This window comes from Euprymna scolopes, chromosome 25, assembly GCF_053919585.1.
Source record: "Euprymna scolopes isolate OS-2025 chromosome 25, ASM5391958v1, whole genome shotgun sequence".
NCBI classification, from domain to species: domain Eukaryota; kingdom Metazoa; phylum Mollusca; class Cephalopoda; order Sepiida; family Sepiolidae; genus Euprymna; species Euprymna scolopes.
In genome coordinates this window covers 72,774,331-72,785,936 of record NC_136506.1, presented here as the reverse complement: position 1 = coordinate 72,785,936, position 11,606 = coordinate 72,774,331, and the positions used below count along the sequence as shown (strand labels likewise).

The 11,606-nt window shown below is 31.2% G+C and overlaps 1 protein-coding gene across 5 annotated transcripts in view; it reads right to left on the bottom strand.

Annotated features, from left to right (window-relative positions):
* Window positions 1-273: 273 nt before the first annotated feature.
* The window catches only part of LOC145247430 (rap guanine nucleotide exchange factor 4-like), a 1,873,173-nt gene continuing 1,861,840 nt past the window's right edge, over window positions 274-11,606 (bottom strand). For all 5 annotated transcript variants that reach the window (XM_080109188.1, XM_080109190.1, XM_080109189.1 and 2 more), the window contains 4 exons: window positions 8,138-8,202; window positions 4,220-4,274; window positions 3,507-3,564; window positions 274-1,255 (listed from right to left, as the gene is read on the bottom strand). In XM_080109188.1, coding sequence (XP_079965314.1) covers window positions 1,183-1,255; window positions 3,507-3,564; window positions 4,220-4,274; window positions 8,138-8,202 — 251 coding nt within the window. In that variant the 3' untranslated portion in view covers window positions 274-1,182. The remainder of the gene's footprint in view (window positions 1,256-3,506; window positions 3,565-4,219; window positions 4,275-8,137; window positions 8,203-11,606) is intronic.

Here is an 11,606-nt window from a genome sequence, read left to right as displayed (position 1 = left end):
AAGTTAATTACAATGTTTACGACCCCCTTTCCACCCAAATAAAAATAAATTACTAACCACAGAATAGAAAGACAATAGTTAGAAAAAAATATATCATATATATATATATATATATATATATATATATATATATATATATATATATTACTGAATCTTGTTTTTTTTTTTTTCACTAATTTAAAAACAGTTTTGTGAAAACAAATTTAAAAAATCAGTAACATCTTTAAAGGTAGATAAATGTTTCTTTTAAAGAAAAAAAAAAAGCACATTTCGTTTTTGGCTTTCTTAAATGTCAAATTTTAGTAACATTTTTGTTTCAAAAACTGTTTTAAATTACAGACAAAAACCAGAAATATCAGTAACGTTTGTCTAATTTAAAAGTTTTTCTTTTTAAACAGAAAAAAAAACAAACAAAATCAATGACTGTCAAAACTGTTTCAAATTATAGACAATGAAAGAGAAGTAATAATTTCTATGATGAAAAAACAGTTTTTTTTTAAATTCTGTAAATTTTATCTATAATTTTAAAACAGTTTTTTTAAAACAGTTTTTTTTTTTAAACAAATTGAAATGAAAAAATACAGATTTCTTCTTTCTTTAAATCTCAGATTTTTAACAATGCACTTAGCAGCACCATTTTTTTTTGTTTTGTTTGATACCCTCACCACAACAAGATATAGAAAGAACGGGCCCAGACTGAGCCCCTCAGAGCTTGGGCACGCACACTCGTATACCACTCATGTATACCATGTATCTAATTTCAACCCGGCTTTTTAGAACTGAGTCAGTAGTAGTACAGAGTCTCGTAATCTATGAATTCTTTCTTTCTTTCTTTCTTTCTTTCTTTCTTTCCTCAATAGGTTCATTTAAATAAGAGAGAGCTGTTATTATTCTCTTTGTGGTTGAACAAGGTTCTTACCAAGCACCAGCGGAGACCAAACTCTACAAGTGGCACATAATTTGACTTTGGAAAAAAAAACCAAAACGTGCCACTTGGAAAGGTCATGTTAAAAAAAAAAATTTCCCTTCGTTCTTTTTTATGTATTTATTTTTTTGTTGTGAGTTTGATTTATTTAACGCCCAGGTGTTGTTACTCGGGACTTAACTCAGCTTTGATGCGAAGGGGGAGGGGCTGTCGGTGCAAATGTACCAGTTCCAGAAAATTCAGTCCATTTGATGATGCTATGTCCTGCGAGGTTCAAGTTTGTGTGACAGTTGTGCCAAAGTCCGCTGGTTGTCCATTACGACTAGGTTTCTAGAAAAGAAGAAATAAAATCATTAAAAAAAAAATGAAAAAATTTATATTTAGAATATACAGTAAATTCAGTCTCTTTATAATTTCTTTTGTCATCGATAGTTTTCATCCTAACAAAATCCCAGTTGTCTGAAGATACTGGTTTCTTGACATAAAATGCACCAAACATTGTTTTTTTTTTTGTTTTTTTTACATTTTCTTTTGCAAAACTCAATCATGTTCTGTAAAGCCAAAAACAACAATTTTTCTTTACAAAACAACCAAACTAAACACCATGAATAAATATTTGGAAATATAAAGAATTTGAAATATAAAACCTTTTTCCAAAATGACCCGATTTGGTATTAAATAACCTGAAAAGGATTGATATGCCACAACTCCCCCCCCCCCAAAAAACAACCATAGAATATATTTGTTTTTTTTTTTTCAAGTCGGTTTCTATTCAACCCATAATTGGGACCCTAACAGGTACTACCACTACAGGTCAGAGTAGACCTGGGAGCAATTAAGGGGTGGCTCCACTCTCCCCAAGGCCCACAAGCTGGGGCCTCACCATCATATATAGTTTAAGGCCATACCCAGGACCAGGCAATAGGTATAAAATATGAAACTAACTCTAAGACATGCCTCAATAAATGTCTTAACTAAAAAGAAGAAGAAAAAAAAAACAATTCCGAGAATGCTTTAAAAAATGTGTTAATTAAATGAAAAAAAAAAAAAAAAATTGGGAGTGTCATGAAGAAGCCAGCAGAAGAAATTAGAAAGAGACAACTAATACAATGAGAAAACTAAGATAAGACATTGTGAATATTTGTATATGTCGTTGCGTAGCATTTTTAGACTGAACCTTACTTGCTTCTCACTGGAGAAAAATATGACCGAAGACTGAGAGGTAGAGAGAATCAATTCTCTGGTCAGATACAAAAATAATTATAAACAGACTTGTTAGCATTCTTTAGGGGGGGGGGGTCTTAGTTGATCGGCAATTCCCCCTCTCAAAAATAAAACAAAAATTTTTTTTAAATAGACGGAGGGTGCACCGGCGAGGACTGAGCCTGACCATACCTTATCCCGACAAAAAAGAGTTTGATGCTATCAAGTTATGTTTGTCAGAATTATTTCTGAGTACGAATCTTTATCTAGCATGAAAACAATTATAGAACAATATTATTAAACTGGGCTTGTTTAGAGGAGAGCTGGACAAATATACAACATTATCAGTTAAATAATATGACCTTTCATAACTAGAAAGTTTGATTTTATTAAATAAATGCTTGTAGCAAAGATAAAAATTATAATGTGTAGACATAGTGGCTAAGAAAGAAAATGGTTGCTGAGTTCAAGTTTTATGTAAAAGCTGAAATTCAAAAAGATCCTTACTTCACACATAAATTATAAAAATAGTTGTTTATAAGGAAAGTTTGCTTAAAAAAAAAAAGAAGTTTCTTTTGTATTGAATGATGAAATTCATCTTTTGAATATTTCCATCTCCAACCATCAATTGACTACGAATAATGGTTCAACACGCATGGTAAATTACAGATTTCACACGTTCAAGAATTGGCGGTGCTTCTATTTTATACAGACGAAAAAAATATTAAATTTCAAGTAAAACAAATGGTACCTATGCAATTGTCAGGTCACAAATAGTAACATATCCAAAAATTACGAAAAACGATAAGGTAGAAAAATAATTACTAATGAAAAAAGAAATTTGTAATCACTAAATTACGCTTACTAAGAAAGAGATCAGTTGACAGGGGAGATAATTAAGTTCTGTTGCTGACGTCACGTGATAAACATAATTCAAAATGCTGGACAAAATTTATTCCCCATAATAAACTTTATCGAAAACAGTTTTTCCTTCATAATTATTTTTCTATCTTACCGTTTTCTGTACTTTTTAGATATGCTACTACTTGAGGCATGATAATTACATAGGTATCATTTGTTATCACTTGAAATTTAATTTTTTTCTTTTGTATAATATAGAAGTCCCAAATTCACACTTGGCAACCAATTCAATCAGCTTCATCACAAGTTGGAATATTATTATTTCTTTAGTCCGCATGAAATCATTGTCATAAAATATCCTTTACAAGACTTGTTGGGTGCATTTTAAGAACTCGGCGGCCATTTTCTTTCTAGGCCATTATGTCTACACATTACCAAAATTATATTTAAAATTATTTTTTTAAGATTTTACAAAAATATTTAATTTTAGAAATTGCTCTTTGGAAATATTACTAACCTGACATAAGCCTTGACATCAAAAGGTGGTTTGACGGAGCTGTTAGGGAGATCCAGGTCTGGAAAAGAACGAACATTTTTTTTTTCATGAAGAATGTAACATTTATATATATAAATACATATGGGGAGAAATTTTGTCAGTATATCCCACACTTTATTTTGCTAAAACCAAAGGTTCTTTCATTCTTAAAACTTCAGCACTTGAAACTTCAGGTTTTAAGCACACTTTTTTTTGTTTTCATTTTTTAGGGAGACAATTTGACAAATTTTGTTATTGAATTTTCAAATTTGTCAGAAAATACAAAAATATTTAATTGTTGTATTTAAATTTTTTATTTTTTGAAAAGATTTAAATAAAAAAAAAATAAACAGATATTAACAATTGAACAGCAGATTATCAGCAAATTTGAACTGCAAATTTGAAAATATGTCTTCATTTTAAATACATTTAGTTGTCATTCATGAAATCAGTTTGGAGTTTTATTTATTTCTTAGAATTTCTAATTTAAACTTCATTCCACTTCATAAAAAACATTTATGAATATAGCTTTTTATTTCTCAATTAAACCAAAAACTGCTTTTTATTCAACATCATATTTAAATCAACAAAATTCTCATTTCAAAATCTCAGATTTTTTTCTATGCAACGCATATACTTACTGCCCAGTTTTCTCTTTCACACATCGTCTAAAAATGGCATAAAATTTTACTTACTCAGTGGCATACTGCGACAACAACGAACTGTCCTCAAAGTTTGGGCAATCATATGCTGTTGATTAAAAGAAAACAGCAAACATTTAAAAAATGAAGAAAAAAATATATGCTGTTGATTAATAGAAAACAGAAAACATTTTTAAAAATGAAGAAAAAATTATATGGTGTTGATTAAAAGAAACAGAAAACATTTAAAAAATGAAAAAAAAATCATATACTATTGATTAACAGAGACAGAAAACATTAAAAAAAAATAATATGCTGTTGATTAAAAGAAAACCTAAAACATTTAAAAAATAAAAAAATCATATGCTGTTGATTAAAATAAAACAGAAAACATTTAAAAAATAAAAAAAATCATATGCTGTTGATTAAAATAAAACAGAAAACATTTAAAAAATAAAATAAATCATATGCTGTTGATTAAAAGAAACAGAAAACTGTTTAAAAAATAAAAATAAAATCATATGCTGTTGATTAAAAGAAAACCTAAAACATTTTAAAAAATAAAAAAAATCATATGCTGTTGATTAAAAGAAAACAGAAAACATTTAAAAAATGATGAAAAATCATATGCTGTTGATTAAAAGAAAACAGAAAACATTTATAAAATGCTGAAAAAATCATATGCTGTTGATTAAAAGAAAACAGAAAACATTAAAAAATGAAGAAAAAATCATATTCTGTTGATTAAAAGTAATTAGGAAACATTTAAAAAGTGTAATCATATACTGTTGATTAAAAGAAAACAGAAAACATTTAAAGAATGAAAAAAATCATATGCTGTTGATTAAAAGAAAACAGAAAACATTTAAAAAATGAAAAAATCAAATTCTGTTGATTAAAAGAAAACATTTAAAAATGAATAAAATCATATGCTGTTGATTAAAAGAAATAAACATTTAAAAAAGAAGAAAAAATCATATACTGTTGATTAAAATAAAACAAAAAACATTTAAAAAATGAAGAAAAAGGTTCGGTTATCAAATAGAAAATTATTAATAGTTAAAGTAATTATTACGGAAAGTTGGGTAAAATTGTATTTTTCTTTGCTTTTATGAGGTAGACAGTGAAGAGTTTAAAGACAGGGGACATAACTTGGAACGCATATTTTAGATTACATTTTAATGGCGGTCAACATTTTAGCCGGGTAGCGATGGACTTATTTTTTATTGCTAAAAACACAATAGCAATTCTTTTACTCAATGAATTTTTGAATATATCACTATTTTCGACATAACAATTTTTGCTTAAAACGACATATTAAAAACGGCTATCTTAACAAGCACTCGGACATTTTCCATAATAGTCTACAGAACATGTATTTTTTTATTATTTATTTTTTCACCTCCCCCCCCCAAAAAAAAACAAACTAAATTGCAGAAAAATCTTATTTTTCTGCAATTTAATTTTTTTTTTAAATAAATTTAATTCTAAATAAGCACCATACATTATTTTACTGAAATATTTTTTTTGTTTTTGTTTTTTGTTTTTTCAAATTAGATGGCGAATTAACCGTTTGGATCATGGTAGGAAACCCTAACCCTGACCTCAATCATATTAAATGGTCTGGAGTCGTTCGTTGGCCTATCTTTGTCTTTAGTGCTATAATCCTTCTTTCGGTTATTCTGAGGCCGACACGAGGCAGATAAGAGTTATCTCCCCTTGCTAATGCACACCTCCGATATTGATTCAGCTGGCAAACACAGTTTTCATATATTTACTAAGTAATCACATGTCATTAACGGACTATTTTGTAAGCATTACTATTGGCGACATAAATTATTTTAAAGAAAATACAGTTAGGAAATAAGTTAAAAAGAATTTATTTTGGTTCACGGTTCTTGTGCAAAATTCACCCTGTATTTAAAAAAAACAAAAACAAAAAATAAAATAAAAACAATCTTTGTAACGTATGTACCCGTAACGGAACGAAAATATCATATTAAAAAAAAACAAAAAATAAAAAACATGTAAACTGATCAAGTAGTAGTTTTATTGGTGCTTGTGCAGTTTAGTAAAAATATTAAAACAAAAAAGAAAAGTCTCTGTGATAGACATAACGATTATGGAATAAAGTTCTCATGAAAAAAAAAATCGCTTCAAGAATTTTTTTTTTCTTTTTTACAGAGAAAAATCAAATTTTAGTGAGACCGATCATGATGCAGCCATCTTGACAATTTCCAGCTATAGGGATGGGGGCGCCAGGGGAAATAACTCCATCTAATTCTTGAAGTTTGTCAAAAATGCATATAATTTTATTAACAAATTTTGAAACGATTTTTTGAAAGGAAAAAAAAAAACCCTAAAAACAAAGGAAACAAGAATACTTAAAATTACTGAAAATTGTAAAACTAATCTCATCAGATTTGTGCAAACTTCAAAAATTAGATGGAGTTATCTCCCTTGGCCCCCCTTCTTTATAAAGAAAATCATTTTTAAGCAATTAATGGGAATTCGTAGGCATTGCAACAAAAATCTTGCAAGTTTGAATTATTGAATTATCTCAGTTTGCCTTTTAGATTGTTTTCGAAATAGCAGACAAGATACCTGCTCCTGTTGCTCATAACATTCGATTTTCTCATCTCTAGTATTATGATTAAAATGATTTGATTAACAGAAACATTTAAAAACTGAAAAAAAAATCAAATGCTGTTGATTAAAAGAAAACAGAAAACATTTAAAAACTGAAAAAATCAAATTCTGTTGATTAAAAGAAAACATTTAAAAAACGTAGAGAATGGTAACGATTTTCGACAGCAACTTCTGACACTTTAGGAACCCAACAAGGCAATTCCTTGCGCACTAACCATTCCAAACTCATACTGCAGTGAGAATTGGACTATTTGATATTCTGTTTCAACGTTTTTATAGTGACACACATGTTGGAGTCTTTTTTCACCATATTAAGAATGGCTTTCTAAATTATAATATCATTATTTCAATACAGTCAGTAAACTGCACAAGTACCAAACTTTGTCTTTAATGACTTTGGCTTCCAAATCATTTTGTTTCCAACATTAAATTTGATTACTAATTAAAGGTGTATGAATCGGCACAGTACCAGTTTTGATCAGCTCGATTCCATTGCAGGTATTGGTTTCTCTCAGTTCTTTCCCGAATCAGATCTTTACAGGAGAGACCACATGAAGGTTGCCAACATCCATAATGAAGACGGTACTATGGAAAACACAGTATTCAAACTTGATATGTAACGAAGGTACAACCACGTTTGTAGCAGCAGCAGCAGCAGCAGCATCTCATGCATGCAAATGACCAAGCCGTGGTGTGAGGTGACGTCACAACAGAGGAAGAGAAAGAAAAGAAAAGACCGAGAAGAAAAAAAGCGTGTGCCGGCAACAACAACTTAGAATCATGTGCCGGTGGTAGATAGACTTAACCATGTGATGGCATGACGTGACTTTTAAGCATATGTCAGTACGACAGGAACTTTTAAACAAAAATGCAGAACTTGTTAGTGACTTTCGACAAAATTATCAGATAACTGTATGCTGTGGGATGAGCTGCAGACATATTAGTTGGTTGTAGCTGCTGGTTGGGAAACTTAATTGACCCCACGAGGAAAAGCAAGAATGCTTCCATATTGTTGTTGGCTTGAAAAATTTTGTGTCAGAGGTTTGGTGAGGAAACGACTGTAAATAAATGCCTTTTCTTTCAGCTGAAATAAACAACTTGTGTTGAATTTCTTTCTTGTTTCTTTGTGAGACTTTTATTGCAGTTGACCCCTCCACAACACTTTTGTACACAACGTCTGGTTGGTATTAAAGTGTAATGACCATATGGCAATATTTCCGTGTTGTCAGTCTACGTAGGTATCCATTTCATCACGGTTATCGTTTACAATTAATTACAAGTATTGAAATCATTTCCTTTTTTTTTTTTTTATATGGTACTTACCATTTTCTCAAAATTGACGAGGCCATCATAATAAGTTTTATTTCCTTCATGAGTAAAAGTCATATCTACAAAAAAAGAAAGAATTACACTAAGTAAAAAAACAAAAAATTGATGCTTGTTATAATAGTTGGCAGATCGATTTTTTTAAATATGTCATTTTAAGCAAAAACAATAGTACTTACTTGTCATGTCGAAAATAGTAATATATCCAAAAATTATGAAAATTCATCAAATAGAAAATTATTTATAGTTAAAAGTAATTTTTATGGAAATTGGAGGGGAGGGGAATTGCATTTCCCTAAATGTAAACACATTCAAGATTGCGAATACAGGGGACATACTTATCTCCTTTTTCGCAACTTTAAAATGGCTGACATTTTGTTTTAGACGATTTTTTTTTACACAGGCATCACCACATTATCAAGGCCAAGAGGCCACTCAAGGATAAGGATTAAAGAGTGTACAGTAGAAATTGGACAATATAGTAATCACTAGTAATGAAAATTCGGTAAATTTGATAACTTATATGGAATGGCTCATCAAGAACTTATTTACGTTAGACTTGAAGACAACCATAGTGTAGTCAGCCGGAAAGCAGGAAAATGGAAGACAATTTCACAGGCGTGCAGTTCTAAGAAAAAAGTTTTGTTCATGGAATCTACGTTTAGGTTTAGGCACAGATAAAGAGTGGGGGAAATTATTGATAGTGTTTACAGCTAGACGAGTGTTTCTTGTGAAAGTTTGGCGAGGGGGGACCATAGATTGAAGCTCAGTCGAACACTTTCCATGAAAATAACGATACATCAGAGACAAACTCGCAACATCTCTTCTGTGAGATAGAGGTTGCAAGGAGGAGAAAAGGACATCTCCTACGAGGCTACGAAGTCTATTTTGAACTCTATCAAGGCAGGACAAGTCCTTTCTAGCAGCTCCTGCCCAGATGTGGCAATACTATTCCATCCTTGGACGTACCTGGCTCTTATATAGATAGAGAATAGCATCAGCAGTGAGATATCTACCGGATTGATAGAAAGATCCCACCATTTTTCCAGCAGCCTTGGAAACAGATTTGATGTACGTATTCCATTTAAGATCAGGAGTAATGGTCAAGCCCAGAAGCTTGTCAAAACTTGAGGCCTCCTGAAGACGAGAGCCATTCATTTCAATTGATGTCAGATGTGGATCAGAATGTTGATGATGTAAAGAGAGAAGCTTAGGTTTAGATGCATTAAAAGTAACCAGCCACTCCTTTCCCCATTGTACTACGTGCTCAAGATCAGAGGAGAGAGAATCAGAGAGAACTTGGTCATTTACTGTCTTAGATGTGCTACCATAAATGGTAGTGTCGCCAGCATAAATGTCTACAAATGATGTAAGGATGTGATTTGGAAGATCATTAATGTAGATCAGGAAAAGAGTTGGGCCCAGGATGGACCCCTGAGGGACACCAGCATTAATACTGTGAGCTTCTGATTTTTGCCCCTCAACTACTACTCTTATGAACCTATCAGACGATAGCGATAAACTTTTTTCTTTACTTAAAAACACAATAGCAGTTCTACTCAATGAATTTTCGTAATTTTTGGATATATTACTATTTTCCACATGAAAATTAAGTAAGTACTTTTGTTTTGCTTAAAATCACATATTCAAAAATATCGATCTGTCACCTATTGAGCACTGGCGAAGTAAATATTGAAAATATTTACATAAAATTATATATATAAAAGGGCAAATGAACCCTTTCTCGGGGTCAACGGCCAACTAGTACCGTGTATGTTTGTGTGTGTCGGGGTGGAGAGGGCTCCTGTAAGCCGTGGTGAAGGCAACCTTTCTAGGAGGAACAAATCTCTGATTTAAAAAACCATAAAGCGAGAGACCAGTACCCGAATTAAGCTGGTCTGCAGTTTAACTTGTTGCTGGCTATCTTGCTCTTGCTTGTTGCTGGATCTCAACATTTTAAACCGAGAGAGAGACTTAGCTGTCGTACAAAGCTAAGACTCTGTAACATCATCTGTGTATAGATACTCCCCTCAGGCATTTTTTCTATTAAAATGGTCCTGTGGCGATAGAAGTCATTTTTGGGCTCATGGTATTTAAATGTCTGAGGGAGTGGCACTCGTCTGACAAGACGTTGCAATCATCATCATATATATATATATATATATATATATATATATATATGAGACTCAGCTCCATATGATATCGCCAGGAGACCCGGATATAGTTGTGAAAGAACTTGTACGATTTTGCCAATCCCTATGTCTGCCTTTATTCCCTCGACTTGCCTGATGGCAATTCCATGGACTATTTTATGTGTGTAATGCAGCCGAGAAAAACACCAGCTGCACCACCTGCAACACTGTGAATAACTGATTATCAGTATCAAACTCATATTCAGGTGTTTCTCAAAGAACACCAATGAAGGCTGTGGGATCTAGTTTGAGATCTTAACCTAGAAGCCATGGTTAGAGGCTCATGAAGGCAGCTTGTTTGTGTGAGCGGTATTCAACAAAGGATTCTCTAATGTTAAGAATGTAGCAATTATTGGCCAAGATATGACACGTTTTTTTTTTTTTTTTTTTTTTTTAAAAGTGTAACGACCTTCCCCCCTCCCCCCAATGTTAAGAAAATTTAAAACATTTTATGCAATTCAACTGCATTTACTAAGTGTGGAGGGTTTTTTTTTTTTTATATATACAAATAAGGATTTTTTTCCACCTGTCAGTCACAAATTTTTCAAATATAATAAATACATTTTGAAATATCAGATCTTTTTTTAGTTAGGAACAAGATGTAGTATCTGTTTTGATGCTACACTTAGTAGTCTTTTCTGTCCTTAATCAGTGAAAGAAGAATCATTCTTGACTGAGGCAATTTAAAATTTTTGTTTCAATCCATAGTACCTCTTTTTGGGGTTCTACCCCCCCCCCATCCCGAGTAATATTTGACCTTCAGTCTTACTTTGCCCTCGTGGGGAGGCAGGTAAATCAAAACTACTTTTAGAAATGAAGAATAGTGCATAAATAATAAATTCCCAACAAATAATCCAAATAAAATAATCCAATAAATAATAAATTCCCAACAAATAATCCAAATAAAATAATCCAATAAATAATAAATTCCCAACAAATAATCCAAATAAAATAATCCAATAAATAATAAATTCCCAACAAATAAAGTGGATGTCATGATCCAAAATCGAAATTGAAACCTTGAGATCTTCAGTCTGACGTTCTGCCAACTAAATTTGAACTTTCATATAAATAGAGCTCAAAACATTATCTTAACAAAATAATTATCTCTTTGGCATGACGTCATAGATTTATGATTAACGTCATGTCTGAAAACATGAATTCAAACATAAGCGATAATAATAATAAAAATAAATAGACATAACGGTAAAAATTAACAATACTGTTGGAAATTCTTTCAATAGTCAAAAACAATTTACTATGTATTGGCTTTA